Source organism: Actinia tenebrosa, unplaced genomic scaffold (genome assembly GCF_029948245.1).
Source record: "Actinia tenebrosa isolate PJP-AT-01 unplaced genomic scaffold, QUT_ActTen_1.0 PGA_scaffold3__52_contigs__length_22856419, whole genome shotgun sequence".
NCBI lineage: Eukaryota > Metazoa > Cnidaria > Anthozoa > Actiniaria > Actiniidae > Actinia > Actinia tenebrosa.
Genome location: NW_028292580.1, coordinates 490,365 through 510,818, shown reverse-complemented (window position 1 = coordinate 510,818; position 20,454 = coordinate 490,365). Strand labels below are relative to the sequence as shown.

At 36.1% G+C, this 20,454-nt stretch overlaps 1 protein-coding gene across 1 annotated transcript; it reads left to right on the top strand.

Annotated features, from left to right (window-relative positions):
- Positions 1 to 5,142: 5,142 nt before the first annotated feature.
- LOC148907521 (uncharacterized) lies at positions 5,143 to 7,256 on the top strand. The gene is made up of 2 exons (XM_089035146.1): positions 5,143 to 5,850; positions 7,176 to 7,256. The coding sequence occupies exons 1-2, from the start codon at positions 5,143 to 5,145 to the stop codon at positions 7,254 to 7,256; spliced, it is 789 nt and encodes a 262-aa protein (XP_088891272.1).
- The last annotated feature ends 13,198 nt before the right edge of the window (positions 7,257 to 20,454 follow it).

The window sequence follows — 20,454 nt, the reverse complement described above, 5'->3', positions numbered from 1 at the left end:
ATGTCTTTATGGAAAACTTATTACAGATCAAAAAGAAGCAATCAAATTGAACATTTGAATAGTTTTCAAGAACTGCTTAATGGCGTCGAACAGCTCGTCCTTTACTTTTGGCCTGACCAGGCGTCTTAGGTGACATTTTAGCTCATGCCAAAGCATTTCAATGGGATTGAGGTCAGGACTTTCAGTGGGTGTCAGCCAGTAATTAATATAGTTGGCCTTTATAAACTGCATAGTAAGGCAACCTTTAACAGAAAGAAGACAATGGTTTAAAAACTAAGTTTTTGTTTCTAGAACAAACCTCACCAGGAAAATATAATGATCATTATTACCTACTTTTGTGTTTTGGGTCATTATCCTGCTGAAATCTGTAGCTATTAGGGAATCTGTGTGTGCCGAAAGGTACCAGTGTGTCTTTAAGAATCGCCGTAAAAATCTGACTTCATGATCCCGGTGAAGATAACCATCTTGGTATCCCCTTCCTTTGATATCCCAGCCCAAACATGAACTTAATAAGGGTGTTTGGCCTTGGGCTTTAACTTAGGCGGCATTCCTCTCTTGCTAAAGCATATTTGCCTGTGGCGCTCAAGACAGATGCTGCTCTCATCGGTAAAGATGACGTTGTCATAGTTTTCCTTATTTGGTGCGCACAGTTCCGTTTCCCAGACAACCTGACAGTATCTAGGCCCTGTCTTACGCCAGGCAAGCTTGAAACGAATCCTCTTGGTAGCTTTGGATGGGGTGAAGTGGAACTCTTCATTGAACAGATGCTGCAGTCCTAATAAAAGGTAAAACGATTTGTTCATATAGAAATATGTGCATGAAATGAAATTTAAGAAAATATTTATGTACCAGCGGAAGTTAGTTCATCATTTCCTTCTAATTTTCGATCGATAAAATCGAAATGTACTTGGGTCAGTGAAGATGGTCAACCTCTGTTTGGCTATACTGGCCAGTGCGAAATTTCTTTTAAAGTTTGCTTACTGTTTTCCTATGTATCCTAATGTCTTCCTCTTCATGGAACTGACACACTGTATCAGCCACTCGTATCCGTTTCTTGAACAAATTAAAATTCACAGTTTCACATATTCTGATATGCGAAACATTTAATATATCGTGTAAACAAATCCAAGAGGTTGCTTGAGAAGGCAGATTGAATTTTTTCCCCACATTTAACGAAAATGAAAGAGAAATAAAGATTATGATGGTATCTTGGTGGGCATCTTGTTGGCTGAAAGTAGTCAATTTTACTGAGAAATGTTACTGGAAAGAATGTTTTTCGGATGGAGTTTCTCAGTAGCGTCGCCAAGCTAAACGATCAATTCACAAACAATGGAACTTTTATCAAATCGCGAGCAACAATAAAGAAAGGTGCAAACAAATTGTGACCAGATCGCGAGCACTATGCTCGTTCTCTGTCCCCCCAAGACTTAACTAGGCACCAGGTTCCCACGCGAAATTGCATGTACGTAATTTTAAATCTTATTTCTTCTGAAACATTAGCAAGTGCGCTCGGGGAAGGGGAGCTCGTTGAGGATTCAGGATTAAATGAGCTTTTGTAGCGTTTTTATGGCTGACTGAAACATCACGCTTTTTAATGATTCCAGCCTGACATTGGTCGTTGCACTAACAAAAGCTGATGCAGAAGTTCTTGTTGACTTTGCCTTTTCCTGTCTGCACATTTCTACACAGAAAGAGAAATACATTTTTCCATTTTCAAAGGTCATCCACGAATAATCGTTTTTCCAACTGCTTTGTAATGTTCTAACATGTTGCACTTCACCTTTCCCCTTTTTGCTTTGCTGACCACTTTGCTGACTGCTACCAGGCTCTGATTCAGTTGTTTCTGGAGACTTTTCTCTTTTTCTTGTTATAGAAAAATACTTGCTTATATCCATTTGAAATAAAATTGAAACTTTTCTTTTAAAGATGGTGGCCGCAACGTGAATAACATTAAAGTGAGACTTGGTTCCAGACTCCCACTTAACTTTCAAGATAGCAGCAAACGATTCTACGATTCTGGTAACTTTTTTTTTTTTTCATTTTATCAGCAATGAAAAATTCGGTAAACATAAGAAGTCGGCAAAAGGGACATTAGTTTTACCTCTTCTACTAGTCCACCAGGCAAGTAAATTTTATTTTTACTAGTGCGAAGCAAGATATCACTAGTCTGGGACTAGCAGACTACCGTTAGTGTCGAGCCCTGGGGTACTCCACAGTCTAAATCAAAGATTTTTGAAGAGCAATCATTTATAGCAATAAATTGAGAACGATCTGCAACTATCTGACACTGAACATAAATATCTGTCATATTATTACCACTTAGGTCTAGATGAGTTATATTAGTACAAGGCAATATGTCACATTATTTCAACACCAACATCTGTTATCTTATTACCTTGTAGTTCTAGGTGTGTTATATTGGTACAAGGGAACATGTCACATTATTTTAACACATTCATTGTCTAATTCACAATCACGCATCCCACAGTCTAGTAACAGTAGAAAACCTAACAAGAGAATTACACAATATTCTGATACCTGATGCCGATAAAGAGGAATAAATAATGTACAGTGCAATATCAATAAATGACAGTGTAATTGTTTAAAGAGAGGTCCCCAAATTCGAAATTTGGTACATCAGAAAACGCCGACATCATCGTAATGCCATTCTTCGCGTAGAACTTTGGAGAGGTTGCCTAGTAAAAAACGATAAAGCAATAGAAATAAGAAAATGAGGTCGGACAGAAATTTGTAGCGAAAATATACTTGACTTCAAATTAGAATGAAGAGAACATGTCGCTTACCTCGTCAGAACTAGATGCTTGACTCGCCATATCGTTAAATAATAAAATAATAAATTACATTTATAAAGCGCAGATTAGCACAAGATGTTCATCTGTGCTGAATACAGAAACAATACACAATAACTAGAAACATAAAAGCTAAGTTAATCAATGGGAATTGCAAAAACAACTAAATAAAGGCTTTTCTATAAAAATATGTCTTTAAGTGTTCTTTAAAAGAAGGTAATGATGTAATATGCCTAATACTAGATGGTAAAGTGTTCCATTCTACTGGCGCAGCGTATGAAAAAGTCCTACCACCAAGAGTAGGTGAAAGTTTAGTCGGTGGAGGTGCTAATAAAAGCTCATTATTGGACCTAAGATTATAACCAGACTGCTTTTTGATAGAAATTAAATCAGAATTAGCGTCAGAAGCAAGCTTAGAAACAGAAGGAGCCAAATAGAAATTGATACGTCGTATACTGTACAGCACAAACTGATATCGCAACTTGAAGAAGGGGTCTTATATATTTCTCCATGAAATTTGATATGTAGTATCGATGTGCTTCTGTGTCTCAATCAATCAATCAATCAATCAATCAATCAATATTTTATTCAGTACTTATTAATGTAACACAATATTTAAATATTTACATTTGTGAGAAATATGACATACAAGGTACCTATGATAACTTAAAAGTTAGACTAGATAGGTAGCTACTTAGTACATAGATTTAAATTGTAAAAGCAATTAGGTAGATGATACATTTTTCTATTTACATGGTATGTGTAGATACATAAGGATAATTCATTTATAAACGTGTAATTAATAATTTAAAGATTTTATAGAAAATATGATCAAAGAATAAGAAGAAAGAGATAAAAGAAAGAATTAATGAAGTAATGAAAGTATTGAACGTATTTTTTCTTATTTGGGCTAACTTGTTTAGTCCGAATATGAGTTTAAAATTTGGGGTACATAAATGATCTTTAAATTTTTGTTTTTAAATTTTTTTAATCGACTCACTTATATTGTTCCATATTTGGACACCTGAAAATTTTGTTAAAATTGCCGTAGTTTGTGCGAATTTTTGGCAGAGAAAAACTTGACCTAGACGCCAGTCGGGTCTTGTGAATATGTGTTTTGTATCAATATCAATATAAATTTAAAATGTCAAGTCAAATATTGAGCCAAATGGTCGAAGTCATAATCAAGTCACCTGCAAGAAGTATATCGGCCATTTGCAGAAAGTAATTCCAGACATCATCCGTCGTGAAGAAAGAGCATCAGGGCACTGAAAATTTAAACCAAAACATATAGAAAGAAAGTGATTGAAAGTCTTATTGTTTTTTGACGTTTACTACAATGTAGAAAGCGTATGATAGAAAACATGCTTCTGTTTTGCCACCAATCAAAAATATAAAAGCCATACCGAGGGATTAGTCATGACTGACAACAGTGAAAAAACAATTATAATAAAATATCACAACAAAAACCAAGCATATGGTCTAGCCTTTAATGCAAGTTGTGGCTCTCAAAGACCCGTTTCATGTTTATAGAGAATTGAAACTATTTTTCCAGTTCTTTTTCTAATGAGTCCATCGCCTTAAGTGCTTGTATGATTTCTCTCTTTATCTTAAGAAAATTTGCCGCAATTTCATGCAACTGGTGTAAGGCTTCTGTGGTTAGATTTCGGTTTGAGACAAACAAAACTGATTGTAAAAACTTTCCTTCAATTTCTTTTAAAGTTTCAAGTTCGAAAATCTTGCTTTCCCTGGTTTGGTCTAGGTGAGATTGCTTATTGCTCATAGTTGTTGAATATTTGTTTTTCAATCAAATCTATAAACACAAAACGGCCTTTAAAACAGCCAATAGTGGATCAGTTTATTTGCATTTTTCAATTTCCCTGTCCTCTATCTTTTGGTTCCACACAAGTAATCCAATAAGAATCTGTTTTCGTTTTTGTTGCGTCTACCATTCTCTCTCTCTATTGTTATTTCGATCCTGTTTGCAATTTTCGTGTCGGTTCGTCACTATAAACACAACTGATAAACGAGAAATTAAGAGGGACTGTCTGTAACGATCAAGCAAAATTTAAAATCCGTGGCAAACTTCGAAAAATCGATTTCGCTCATACTTTCAAGTTAGATAGGGTAATGTATCCTAAGAATCGCTGTATAGTTGGTTTGATCAAATAACGCTTTGTTATGGAGAAAAATGGAATTTTTCAAACACTCCCGAAAACGCCGTTCGCGACGGTAAATTTTGACTCAACTTTCGCGGCAGCTGGACAAAAAATAAGCAACACTGGGAATTAAAACAACCCATATTCTTGAAGAACAATCTATTGAGTACGATATGCGTGACTTTGGGATCAATTGTACAATTTTAGATAAAGGTGCACGTTCCTGGTTAAACACTATTCCTTATGACAACCAAGGCCTAACCCTCAACAAGCAAGAATTTAGAGATGCCTTGCGCTTACGATATAACATGCCCCTAAGTGATCTACCTTTGACTTGTCCATGTGGCTCGTCTTTCGACGTCAATCACGCGTTATCCTGCAAGAAAGGAGGCTTCATTGCCCAAAGACATGACAATGTTCGCGACTTTTTAACCACTCTCTTGAGCAAAGTCTGCCATAACGTCCAAGCCGAGCCTCGGCTGATTCCACTGAATGGAGAACGGTTTAACCTAAAATCCACGACTACAAGCGAAGATGCACGCCTGGATATCAAAGCGGGGGCATTCTGGCAACGAGGAGTGACAGCATTTTTTGACGTACGAGTGTCGCATGTCAACTCCAAGTGCAACCAGAAGAAAACCACCTCATCAATATTCAACGAACAAGAGCAAGAAAAGAAAAGAAAATATCAACAGAGAGTTCTGGAAGTGGAAATGGGTTCATTTACACCGCTTATCTTTGGGACCAATGGTGGTATGGGCAAGGAAAGCCAAATTTTCCTAAAAACTCTAGCGGATAAACTGGCGAACAAAACTGGACAAAGCTATCCTGACACAATAACATATATTAGAACAAAGTTGTCGTTTGAGATTTTGAAAGCTGTAATTACATGCATTAGAGGCTCCCGCACTCCTTTTTATAAGAACAACGAAAGTGACTTTCTATTGGACTTTAGCATTAATACTAACCTTGCCGATATTAGATAATTTTAGACTTTTTTATAATGCTTGTTTTTCATTTTCTTTTTTTCTAGTTTTTTGTAAATAGTAACTTTTTGTCTTTAAATTTTCACAAAGTACATAATGTAAATATTCTTTTATTTTTTTATTTTTTTTTTTAATGATTTACAAACTTATTATTATTATTACATTATTGTTATTAAATTTCTTATTCTTCGTAAAAATATTAATAAAATTTATTGTACAATTTTAAGATAACAAAATAATTTTATTTGCTAGACGTGTGTTTAGAGTATCAAAAAGTAGGTCTTACAAAAATATTCATTCTGAAAGTGCTTAACCTCTCAGTCGCGTGAAACTTCGATGGTTGATTAGTCAGATGTTGGTCTTTCTAGTGATGTAAAGAAATCTTTGGGCAAATGATTGTGTGTCACGCAGTACGTCTTCAAACTTTGGTCAAATTACTCATTTCTGACCTCTGGCCGCTTTCTATAACAGACAAGATACTAGTGTTTATAAGTAAAATATATACTCGAAAACAAGCCAAAAACACTTTTATAGCCTTAAATAATGTAGCTGTTTAAGAATTCTTACCTGGCAAACTCTGAAACCTGGATTTTTATGAATATTTTTAGACACAACATCGATCTGGTTTCTTTCATTACCGACTCGAGCTGTCAACGGCGGAGTGCCACAGGGAGCCCAACCTTTCTTGTTGTGGTGCAAAACACAGGAAACCCAGATTGATTAAAAAATCGTTTTAATTTGTTTTAATGATGATGCAAATACACACAATAAAAATTTCACAACTATTCCAGTAAAACTTACTGAATTACATGATAATCTATAATATGAATGACTAATAAAGAGGGAAAAAACTGCAGTAGAACCTTACTAATGTTAACAGTTCTAAATTGATTTTAAAGAAGTTGAACCATATACACTATATACAATTTTTCTGTTGGCATGTCATCATAATGATCACCTCTAAGGTTCATAATTAGTACCGTAAAATGAAGCATTCAAGTTAGGATCATTTTTACTGGCTTTAAAAATCATTTGAATCATGAGTGTTATTTTGATTGTTGATAGTTTTTTGGCAACACGTAAGCCATAAAATGAAGCATTTGAGTTAGAATCATATTTTTTACTAGTTTTAAAAATCATTTGAATCATGAGTGTTAGAGTTTTATCTTACTACAGCTGTTAAAATATGTTAATCTTGCTCTCTGTTCATGTTTTTTTAGGCGACAGTTATAACACTATTTAGTCCCAGAAAGGACAACACAGTCATTGCTGATGACCATCCCTCAACACCACAACAGTGAAGTCCTAGCGACCCAATAACACCACAGCTAATCCATCCAATTTTAACTTCCAGCCTACACGATCCAAGCCATGACATATCTGTAGTACAGTCCTCTGATTGTCTGAGTTCATTATGGTGGGGAAAATGGAGCTACTGACCGGTTGTTCCCATCTGTTAGCAAACCCAAAGATTTGCACTATTCTTAGCTTATATGACAATTAATAAATATACTTTATCTATAATATGAATAATGATGATGATGAATTTATGTAGCTCCTTTTCCTAAAGTCCAAAAGCACTTTACAAGTATATTAATGTTCATCTATAAATACTTTTTCTTTGCATATTTACAATAAAATTGATATAGATCATTTACGTTATCTGTAGGTCATCCTTGAAAAGAGATTATGCTTCTGTGAGATTTTGAACAATGACTACAGTAAAAATTAAAGAATTAATAATGTAAAGAAAATTTAAGCTTGGGCTTCCTGTGGTCGGATGTTAAAACAACATGGCCGCCATAGAATATCTGTTATAATTATTCTAAAAGCACTCGTTGAAAAGTTTTATTGAGCTATCTTTAAAGAAAAAATGGCTATAAAGCTTATTTCAGTTAAATAATAGAGTTAACTCTGTTGAAGGTATATATTTTTTCACCAGAACTATAAACTAAAAAAAAGTCCAAAATGGCTGCGAACCCGCATGCGTTCCACTTAGAAATTCATTAGAACTACAAGCCCTATCAGTCTTGTAATTAACTTTAAAAGCTTCTAAATACCTGCTTTAGATTTCCATCCAGGTGGGATGGGTGCCAGATAGGGCTAGAGCTTTTGGGGCTTAAACCTCCATGGGGCTAAAGCTGTGGTATTCGTAGTTTTCAGTCTACTGAGATACATTACAGTACTACAAAAGCCATAGAAAAAAAGTACTGGAAAAAAACAGAAGTTTTATAAAAAGCAAACTATCCCAAGAACTAATAAAAAGGTGGAAAATATTGGAAACAGAGTTTTGACTGTAATAATAGAAACAGAAAGCTATAAAAATAGAAAAAGTTAAGACATCAAGTCGAGATCGCAAAGATGAATGAAAACAAAGCCGCTGGTTGACCGTCGTTCAGTACTATAATATTAGCTAGTAGGTTTATGCTAAAACAATTAGACTACTCGTTTTCTTTTTTTATGAGTCAAATTGACTGATAAAAGACTCGACCTCGTAGTCTAATTTGTTAAATAGTGAAATCTTGATTCAAGAAATTATTTCTTGTGTGCCAACTATAAGATTATGATTCTTGATTTAAATAAGGAAAGCGTAAAATTCTTACTTTAAGATATTCTCAAACTTACTAAATGGAAATAAAGTGCTTCTCTCAGGATGGATTTTCAAGAAAACATCTCATCTCAAGAAAATCACGGAAAACAAACTTTAGAGGGAAACGTTTCCCAACTGACTTCAAACGTCTGTTTGACGAGGCCGTAAAATCAAATATAATCACACAAAATATAGATAATTTACCATAACAAATTGCTAAATCCCCAAAAAAGCATAAAAGAATATTTTATTTGGGATATTTCAGTTTTTTCAAGCAATAAATCGTTCAACTTGAAGCTAAATTGTTGAGAATGAATCCCGCCAAAACATGGCGACGAGCAACCGAACTCGGTACGGTCAATTTAACTCTAAAATATCGCTTTAGATTAAAAAACTAAATAATACGAAGCTAAAACAATAGTTAATTTACCTTGAGAATGCTGTATGCGCCCATAAAAATCCATAATTGAGAGATAAAAGAAGGATTTTTAGTCAAAAAATATTCACACTCGTCGACTCTCTCTGAACAAGGCTGATAAGGTCAGTACTTCGTGTAAGACTACATGAGTTGTCCCGACTTTATACACCACTATTCTAAAGTTTCCCTAAATTCGTCTGTGATCCCCTGTGTTTCCCTATGTTCTCCAGTAATCCCCTGTGTTCCCCTGTATTCCCATGTGTTTCCCTGTATTCCCCTGTGTTCCCTGTATTCCCCTGTGTTCCCCTGTGATCCCCTGTGATCCCCTGTGTTCCCCTGTGATCCCCTGCGTTCCCCTGTGATCCCCTGTATTCCCCTGTGATCCTCTGCTTTCCCCCTGTGTTCCCCTGTATTCCCCTGTGTTCCCCTGTATTCCCATGTGATCCCCTGCATTCCCCTGCGTTCCCATGTGTTCCCCTGTATTCCCCTGTAATTCCCTGTATTCCCCTGTTTTTCATGTGATCCCCTGTGTTCCCGCTTTTTCATGAGATCCCCTGTGTTCCCCTGTATTCCCCTGTGTTCCCCTGTGTTCCCCTGTATTCCCATGTGATCCCCTGTTTTTTCATGTGATCCCCTGTGTTTCCCTGTGTTCCCTAGTGTTCCCCTGTGATCACCTGTATTCCCCTGTATTCCCATGTGTTCCCCTGTATTCCCTTGTACTCCCATGTGATCCCCTGTTTTTTCATGTGATCCCCCTGTTTTTTCATGTGATCCCCTGTGTTCCCCTGTATTCCCCTGCTTTCCCCTGTGATCACCTGTATTCTCCTGTATTCCCATGTGTTCCCCTGTATTCCCCTGTATTCCCATGTGCTCCCCTGTATTCCCCTGTTTTTTCATGCGATCCCCTGTGTTCCCATGTGATCCCCTGTATTCCCCTGTATTCTCCTGTATTCCCGTATTCCCCTGCATTCCCATGTGATCCCCTGCGTTCCCCTGTATTCCCATGTGTTCCCCTGTATTCTCCTGTATTCCCCTGTGATCCCCTGTTTTTTCATGTGATCCCGTGTGTTCCCCTGTAATCTCCTGTATTCCCTTATGTTCCCCTGTGTTCCCCTGTATTCCCCTGCATTCCCCTGTGATCCCCTGTGATCTCCTGCACTCTCCTGCGTTCCAATGGGTTACCCTGTTTCCCCTTGCTATGATTTAGGGTATTGAATTTCGAATATAGACCTGATAATGCCCTAATTTTAGGGAAACGAGGAAAAGAAAATCCATATGTGCAATGCCAATGTATTCCAGTTTTTTATGACAGTTGTTGCTAATCTAGATTGGTGTAAGGATTAAGTTTTATTGTCGACTCAGCTGTTTGATATTACAAAAAAAAAACCCTATTATTTATCATTTATTATTTATAAATGGGATCTTTTTAGATTTTTAATTATAGCTCTTACACTATACCCTATAATTCAGTATTCTTTCAAGATATTTTTTGAGCATTCCAATTTATATGCTTACTTTGGATTGTGCCCCCTCCACCTGTGGTCCGGGAGAGGGTTTAAATATCATGAATTGTACTAGAGATCATGTGATTTTTTATGATTTTAATAATCAACAAAATAAATTTTCGATTTTTCTTTTGTCTATTAAAGGACTTGTGCATTGACAATGGCACAACTGTGACTCAAGAACGACTTTGTCAATTTTGCAAGGTGTATGTTGTTCATCTTTGTGGTACAGGGTACCAAAAGATGCCCCAGCAAGCATTGACTTAGGGACATACATGTTCCACCAGGCAGATAATTACAAAGGAACGAATAACTAGAAAAGTCGCAACTTTGGTGAGTTATTTATGAATCTATAATAATACGAACATTAATAATCCTATGACAGGCTGGGAGGGCATTTGCTTGCTCTTAAAATTTATTTTTTTGTTCCAGTGTACGTATGTTGTGTTGTATATTTTACGCACATATATGGGGGGAGGGGGGGTTATAATAAATAAATAAATGACAGAGTTATTGAATAAGATCAGCATTTATCATATGACTTTAATTGTCAAATAATTTACAGACTTTGTAATATTTTTTAATACTGGACAATAATGTATAGGCATCTAAAATTTTCATGTTTCTTGTTATTTTGTCTTGAACATAAAGTACCCTGCATGGCAAAGCTGCAGTACTTTCATAATAAACAAAGAACTGCAATTCAGTCCAGCTACAAAGACAAGCCTTCCAGAGAACGAACGTTATGTCCTTCATCGAAGTGCAGGCCGTTCTAAAGGAAGAGGTAATTCTAAGTTTGAGTTTACTTCTCTCTTTGTTTTTTTTTTTAATTATGTAATGCAGTACATGTTTTGGATGTTGTGTGTTATTCTGCATGTATCCAACTTTCTAAATTGTGAAATTTAATGATCATCAAATGCAATAAATTAAAAAGGCTTGTCAGAAAGCTATTTCTTGCATAATTTAACACATCTGCTTCTGAAGTACTCCCCTGTATTCACCACACGGGTACGTGCAACCAAACAGGGTATGGTTTTCAGCAATTACAATGGAGTGGAATATTATTTCGGAATGTTATTAATATGTGAATTTGATATCTTTTAGGATGTGATGGGCTATTTTTTTAATTTCAGGTTGTGATGAAATTGTTTCCAACATAGTAATGCCATTAGGTGCACATGGTCTAAAAGAGCTGCTCCAATGTATGAAGGACCTGCTGACAAGTAACTTCCCTGCAGCATGTCTTGCCTTGGGGGGGCACGGTCATGAGCCTTGGATACCAAAGAATCGTCCAAGTAGTAGGCTCATGTCCTGTAGTCTTACTTACAGGGGACACAGAAACATCTAAAATCACTGTTTTAAGGGCATGCATGTCCATAACAGGAAATGCAGACATTAAAGGTAATATTTTTATTCTTTAGAATCAATACATGGACTATTACAAAGACCCAACAGATGTGGGGGTAGGGGTATGGATAATTTCTGGAATTACACACTATCAGGGATTGGCTGTAGGATGCCAGCCAGTCAGCAGCAAGATAGTAAATAAAACATATACTTGTGATAAAATGTTGTTAAACTAAGAGATCCTTTTTTTCATTACGCATATAGACTACACCTGTAAAATGGCCCTTGAGAGATCGAAGTTATGTGATTTGCCCTTTGCCTGGGATGACCCATCATCACCAGATGACGTTAAGTTTATAGGTCCAAGCCCTCTTCAACCCGGTAAACTTTTTAGCATCATCTATTTACAATAACAAACATGACTGTATTTGTGTACTTGATTTAAGGGCCGGGCTCAACCTTAAGTTTCTAGAGCAGTAGTGTGCAGGTACTTGACGATTTGAAATGGCTTTAGCCCCCATTACAGACAGATTTAAGATTAACATACCAAGATTTTTTGTACACTTATTACATGTGCAGATGAACCAAAGATTTTTCCCTAAAGCATTCAAAATCTTATGCCAGTTATCTTCTCTGTTTGTGGATTCCTTGTTTGTGTCGTTTTGCAAACAAAATGGATATTCACAAAAATTCAAAAGTTAAGGAATTATGTCGATGGGATCTATGGGTCCCAGACCACCTTTAGTTAATGGTCATCCATTTATTTAATTGCTCATTTAACCATATTCATATGCAAAATTTGTGCCTTAGAATTATTGAATAAGTTATTATTTTATCGATTATTATTATATAACATGAAGTACATGAAAAAAGCTATTTCAGCAATAAACACGGCATTGTAAGTGTGTGTGGGTGTGCTAATATTTAATTTAAAGAGTTGCAATTTCATATTTTTAAAGGCTGGAAAAGATACATACATTTCATCAGGTGTGCCAAGGAGTCCACCTGTTATAAGTGCGAATTTCGCATGTGCTAATGATAAGCGGTAAGAATTATGATTACTTTTATAATCATTGTTTTATTTTACGAAATCACAGTATATGTACATTACTTCTCTTGGTTAAAGATTAGTGCCATTCCTTCATTCATTCAATGATTCATCCCTAATTCAATGAATGAGAGCATTTTTGTTTTGCAAAAATATGTTACAAAGTATTTAATATATTTATATATATATAACATTTATACTACACGGTAGTAGTTGAGCGATTATTATTTTGACAATTTTAAAAATAGTCTAAAACCAGCAGAATAATGGCCTGGCGGACTTGTGAAAATAATCCTTTGTCACGGACGGAATGTAGAGAAAGAGTACTTACGGGGGCAAATGCTAAAGTCACCGAAGTGATTTTAGTAGAACATTTATGATAAAATGGCACTGCCTTCACCTTCTACACTCGCCGTTTTCAAAAAAACTGGTTGCCTATTTAAATGGAAGGTATTTTGGCTCTGACCAAAAGGTCTTTTAGTGATTTGGGAGAGGGTTTAAAAAACTCTTCTGTTCGCAGGGTAGCTATTGCCCATGAAGCTCCTCCAAGATTCTTAGAAATAATCACTTTGAAATTATCGCTATCTTCTCGGCTTGAAATCCTTGTTTACGAAATTGAATTAAAGGCGCTCAAGAAGCGCATGTGGTTAGTCCAAAGAAGTAGAATGAGTGTGAGGACATGAAAGATCATACTAAAGTCATCCAAAGTCATTAATAATTCATGAGTTCAACCATGTGGTCAGAACGGACCAAGGAAATGAACTTGTATATAAAATCAAGAAACGGTATTTCCCATGAACTTTAAAAAATTTGTCAAAAGTGAAACGTAAATCCTCAGTGTGCATACATGGGAAATTATGCGCATGATGATCAGAATGGCCTAAGGCAGTTTTGAACTTTTAATTTTTTTACATTTTCGATTATTTTATTTCAAATTCTGGGTCTTGTTAGGCTGGAGGTTTTTAATGCCATATAAAAAATTCGAACCATGTGTTTTATTAAAAACTTTTACATTTGAATAAACACTGCTGCTCGTTGAACGACTGTTTTCATTAATCTTTGTTGTTCAGTTTCAAATCTGCTGTATATATAGCAAGAACCTATTTATCACATGATTGCAAAGAAATAGAAATAGTTTTAAGACAATGTTGCCTTGTTGATCATTATCAATCACAATAAACTCATATTAGATTATTACTCAAAGATATGGTTTTTTCGATTGTTCTAAGAATGAATTTGAAAATCCCATGAGCAAAAGGCAAAATTCATCGGAAGACATTCAAGGTCTGATTTAATTCACAACCGACAATGCGTTTTTGTTTTCTGTTTTTTTTTGTTTTTTTGTTTTTTGTTTTGTTGGTTTGTTTATATTAAATTCCCTGAAGGGCTGAATAAATCCTGTAAATTACGGCCTCATTTATCCTCCAATAGGACGTTTGCATGATGTCGTCATTTGACTCCCACTACCATAATGCTTCGCGAATTTCTTTCTTATTCAAATTTGTATTCCCCTATGAGAATAGTAAAACTGATTTTGCTTTTGCAATTTCGCTGTCAAGATCGGCCATGAAAACTGTTATTCCCCTGTTTAGAGATTTATTATGAAAGCTTTAACGGTTAAATGAACTGATAAATTCAGTAAATTAAAAACTTACTGCATAAAATGCGAAAAATGATTCGCCCTACCAGGGGAGGGGAAGTGGTTCACGCTATGCGATAGCATAATGGTTAGACGTCTATCGACTGACTAACCACAAAAATTAACATTTCTAGTTTGGCTGGAAACGAGTGAAAAACGTCTGCGCATGCTCTGAATCCGTATGCAAATTAGTCAAAACATATGTAAATTTGACTTTCAAACATGTCTGATAAATAGAGCAGTTTCGAATTCCAAATTACCGCTGTGTTCCTTGATTACAGACTCATTTGCACAGGGTTTGCCTCGGGTTTGTGCAGAATATTCACGTGTTCCAGTCAAGGTCCGTCGAGTTTCAAAATGTTTGTATTGTTGAAGTTGTGCATTCTTTACTTTACCGCTTGGTTGGTTATTGCGAGAACATTCAAACCTACATGCCCAGTGAAGCTGACGTTAAGATATTTTGAATTAGGGCAATTTTCACAAGATTCTGAGGAGTTTTTGTTTCGTCCACTGACATTTTTGAGCAAAACGGGTACTTATAGTTTTCGTAATCTTTCTCCACTGTCCTATACTAGAGCTCGAGAAATTGCCATTGAGAGTATCGGCCTGCCAAAACAAGATTATGGGTTACATAGTTTTCGAGCGTGAGGGGCTTCTGCAGCTGCTAATGCCCATGTTCCCGACCGGTTGTTTAAGAGACATGGGCGTTGGAAATCGGAGAAAGCCAAAGTGAAAGATAACAGAATCTCTGTTGTCAGTTTCCAGATCTTTCGGTATTTAATTTTTTCCCATTCCAATCCCGTTCTTGAGGTTCGCACGCTTGTCGTGTGGACACACTCCTGTAAGTCTGTCTAGTATTAATTAATAAATGATTTATATTTGGTTTAGCGGGGTAGTGAATAAGAATATAAATTAAATTATTATGAGTTAAGCAACTAGCGCACAGGGTTTGTAAGAATGTGAAGTTCTCTAGGGAGTTCACGGAGGGACGCTCATATATAAAACACAGAAGTTGAGAAATATGATTCGCGTCCAACGTCTTTGCGGGGGAAAATTAAATCCCCAATGTGCAAGGTTAAATTCACATAAATTACCAATTTCTATAAGGGTTCTAGCTGTTCTCCCTCATATTCAATGTCTATCAAATAGTTGCAATTTAACTGCCTGTAGCTGCCTTAGGCGATATCAGCATTATATAAAATTAATATATATATATAATTCCTTGCATATTGTTTTATATATAACCAGTATTAGATTAATTGCAGCTTTATCAAGCTTAGATTTCAGTCATTGAGAAATTTAAATCAATATAGTTTTTCCGTATCCCTTGAATTTCATGTGTGAATTTCAAGGGGTAAAATGTTCCATGCAAACAAGCTGTCTGCTACATAATTATGAAGTTCTTTTGTCTTCAATTTTGCACATAAATATAACTCTATAATACTGATACGGTAAATTGCATTGAATTTATTTGGTAAAAGACTTAAAGTATGACTAGAACGTAGCACCAATTAAAGTGCTTACAAGCCTTTACACAGTATTTTCAGAATTGATTCTTTAAATAGTGAATAGTTGATTGTGAAAATAATTCGCCATTTGAATGTCGGGTCTTTGAGATACGAAGGTTTATATTTCCAATATGTTGATAACTATGACGTAACATAAGGGATTTGAGTTATTTTGTGGCAATTTTTAATATTGAAAGCTGGACATTTTTTGAAAACAAATTTGTAAGAACCTTTATGTGAGTCACGAGTAAAAGGGTGATGCTTTTAAAATACTGTATTCCGGAACGAGTGCAGTGTTGTATATTAAATGATCCCTTATGTTACGTCATAGTCATTAACATATTGAGAATAAAAACCTTCGTATCTTAAAGACCCGACATTCAAATGACGAAATATTTTCACAATCAACTATTCACTATCTAAAGTATCAATTCTGAAAATATTGTGCAAAGGCTTATAAGCACTTTAACATTTTTACTTCAAAACCACAGAAAACCATTTATTATTAATGAATTATGGCAAGCTTCTGTTTCCTTTTAAAAAGGAAAGGAGATGGTTGGTGTGGGTTTCCATCACTTGGCTTATAACCGGTTGGGACCCAATTATTGTAGCCACACAAGCTAGTCTCTCTTATTTATTCCTTCCCTTTCTTATAGTTATTAACGTATGCGAACATTTATTCTTAACGGTGTTCGTTGCGCTATGGTGACATTACGAAAGTACCTTGTTTCATAAAGCTAATTAAGAATATAATAAATATCCTTCCTTAATTTGCATGAAAAATTTCACTCCTTGAAATTCACACATGAAATTTAAGGGATACGGAAAAACTCTAATGGATTGTCATTATATTTACAATAAGCTAATGAATTGCAAATAAAGAGACGTACGCTTGTCGTGTGGACATGTATTTATTAGTAAAAAGCAACTGCAATCGACAGAACAAGAAAAATAAGGAAATGATGAAGAGACAACTACAGGAGAATGTAAAGATGATCCAGTAGTTGTCGAACAGGCCAGCTATGATGATGAAAACAACCAAGCAACTGACACCGACTACGAGGAGTTGATATCTTTCAGGGAGGCACAGATCACAATTAATGACAGATTAGAGGAGATCTTCTCCAGGCATGGCCTACCCCAATCAATATCAAGCGACAATGGGCCACAATTCATATTAGAGGCATTCGAGCAGTATTTATTGGATCATGGCATCGAGCACCGAAGATTCACACCCTCGTGGCCACAGGCAAACGTTGAAATCGAGAGGCGGAATAGATCACTACTCAAGAGGATGAAGATAGCCCAAGCCGAAGGGAAGGACTGGAAGAAGGAGGTGCCGACATATCTGACAGCATACAGGGCGACACCACACACAACCACGGGAATGAGCCAGCAGAACTACTCTTTGGTAGGAAAATGAGGACCAAAATGCCAGACATACAAGAAGCCAGAAGAGCAGAAGAGTTTGAAGACAGAGATGCTGAGATGAAGATGAAAGCAAAGCTGTGCGCAAACGAGAGGAGGCATGCATGATACTCAGATCTGAGTGCAGGGGACAAAGTACTAATCAAACAGAACAAGGAGAACAAGCTATCCACAACGTTTGGAAATCAACCGTATTAAGTGGTGAGCAAAGAAGGAAATAGCGTTGTCATTGAATCTCCTGAGGGTGTACAGTATCAACGAAACGTCACACATCTAGAGAAGTACCAAACAGCAAGCGAGCATTCACAAGATGGGGAAGACGACGAAGGGCTAACAGAAGAGATGATAAGTGAAACGCGGGACAGGAAAGATTTACAAGGCGGATGCCTACGAAATTGTAAGACTTCTTCACGAAGTAACATTTATGACTTTGTTGTATGAACTTGCTATTTATCCTTTTAGTCAGTTGTAGCATGTTGTTTATTCCGAGAAAGGGAGGGATGTAGTGTATTAATACAATACACTGGTATGTATGGTCAGCGGTTATAAAAGGGGAGACTAAAGATGGCGGCGGACGTTTGAAGTACATGTGCGTGTTCTTATGAGTTAGAATCCGAAGTAATCTTGACAATAGGAAGGCGATCGACTTTACATTCCTGTTATACTTTTGTAATTTTTGAAGAAAATACTTACTTTGGTAAATATGTAGTGTATTGAAAGATTTGTTATTTCGGGTATTGTCCGAGTTTTTGGAGGTGAGTGGAGTGAAACATTGTACCAATACCGTACCAAACACTGTAGCAATACATGTTGCCGAAAACAAGCTGCTACAGTATGCTGAAATTGTCTTAAAAATTGGGATAGAAGTGGAGAAGTTGTTATGCTTTTCATTGTGTAATTTTTGAGGAAATATTTACTTTGGTAAATAAATATCAGCTTTAAAACAACTGCATTCATGGTGTTTCATTTATCGTATAGTTTTATTGTTATGCCTTACAAATCTTGCTGTTCATTGACAGAAAATGTACATTCATTTGTATCAATAGTTGTATCAATAACGTGTAATGTACTTTCGTCAACAACACAAGTAACATCATTAGCGCGGATCAAGTTTCGATACCGATATTTAAATATGAGTGTACATTCATGGGCATCAATGGACAATCAATTGCACGTTTGTACACTAGGTACCTTGAACAACCTGCCATTTATGCAGCACTTACATCAAAAGAACTCAGGGGGAAAGATAAAGGTCTTAGCACAGGTGATATCCCTATCAGTCAACATGACGAGGATTTGGTTGTTTTCTTGACCCCTCTTAAAATAGCAACAACTGCATTGTGTGAAGAACAAATTCCAACAATTTCAATGATCCTTCCACTTCAACATCAGTTGCTGAATGTCACCATGAAAGAAAAAGAGAAGGATACAGCATTATGAAAACAGGTTAAGAAATCAGTAGCTGATGATTTATCAGAAAGATACCAAGAGGAAAATACCAGGAAATTGCACAAAATTACGATTACTAGAACAGGCCAGCCATTGAGTGTTCATTATGTGAAAGGAAAGGAAAGAAACAGTGCTCGCCTTTGTAAGTTTTGTGGATACCAACACCCATTTGCCCAACCGAGTCGCTGCCCTGCATTCAAAAAGAAGTATAACAAGTATCACAAAGAAGGACAGTTTGCAAAGTTTGGCTAGATAAGGTATAACGAAAGCCCCAAGCTGAAGGAGAGAAACACGAGAGTGTTCTAGCCAAAGAAGACCCATATGAAAACCGACGTTCATTCATATTTCTTTAATGGATCTGTGGAGATTGGAGGGATGTCCAGCAGTGAAGGTAGCAAGAGTATGATCAAGCTGACAATCGCAGAAAAAGAAGTCAGAGTCAAAGCAGATAATGGTGCAGAAGCCACTGTAATCCCATACCATCTGTACAAGAGCATTACAAAGGCACCATTACAGAAAATAAAGCAGCCATTAAGAGGCTGGCTTGTATAAGCACAGCCAATTTTATAAAGAATTTATGAACTTTTTTTATCTATGGCTAAATAACTAACTGAACATTACTTGTTTGGCGTCTCGCCAACACGTTGTGCAGCCCGAACATTATCTTATATGCTCTGTGAACAGCTTTCTATTTTACGATACGAATTCATCTCTTCGGATCTTTTTTTATCAAATATAAATCAATAAAAAAATTGTACAGGCGAATTATTAAAGAACCTGTAGATCGGCTCCGTTTTCCATCTTTTAAAGTCAACATGAAATGTTCTCTTCACGAATTAGATGTTGATTGCGGCGATGTAAGAGAAAATGTGAACATATCATATTGTACCACTTGTGACGTGTACAAGAGATATTTCAAGACATCTCTCCAACATTCGAGTACACGATATTAAAAGTGAATATGAGTTGATTCTAGCAACAGGAATTTTCTCTGACTATGAGGAAATTTTGTCGACATACACTATTTGTGGGAAACACCGCTACAATCTTGATAGTGGTTGGGCTCAAGCTGACAAGAGAACAGTGTGCAGAAAACCCAAGGCAATTCCAAGCCAGATCGATCAATAAACAAGTGTCATTCAGAAATTATTTAGAAAAAATTTGGAAAAATTGTTCCTATTGGAACAAAGTAAGAGAATTGTAATTTTGAATTAATAAATAAGGGAATTAAAGTATAAATCGAAACAAGAGTGGCCTGATACTGCTGTATATATAACTTGAGTATAGAGGATAATTAATACAATTGGAGAATAAAAGAAGGACGGAAGTAACCTAAGAATGACGAATGGACGCACGGACGGGAAGAAATGCGGACGACTGGAATGGCAGACGGGTGGACTAGGAAACATACTGAAAACTCTCCTAAATCATGGAAAGTGCGTGAATATCAACCAAACAACAACATAAAGAGTTATTATTAATTTTACCCTCAGTCAAGTCTAATATGAATTTAGGTAGTGGCTTCACATAATTCTTATGATTACTCTTTCGTATAATGATGAGGTGT

Excerpts from the sequence above, each read along its gene's own strand:
- LOC148907521 (XM_089035146.1), top strand. The coding sequence starts at position 5,143 with ATGCGTGACTTTGGGATCAATTGTACAATTTTAGATAAAGGTGCACGT. Across the intron at positions 5,851-7,175 it reads CGTTTGAGATTTTGAAAGCT|GCGACAGTTATAACACTATT; the intron begins GTAATTACATGC and ends ATGTTTTTTTAG.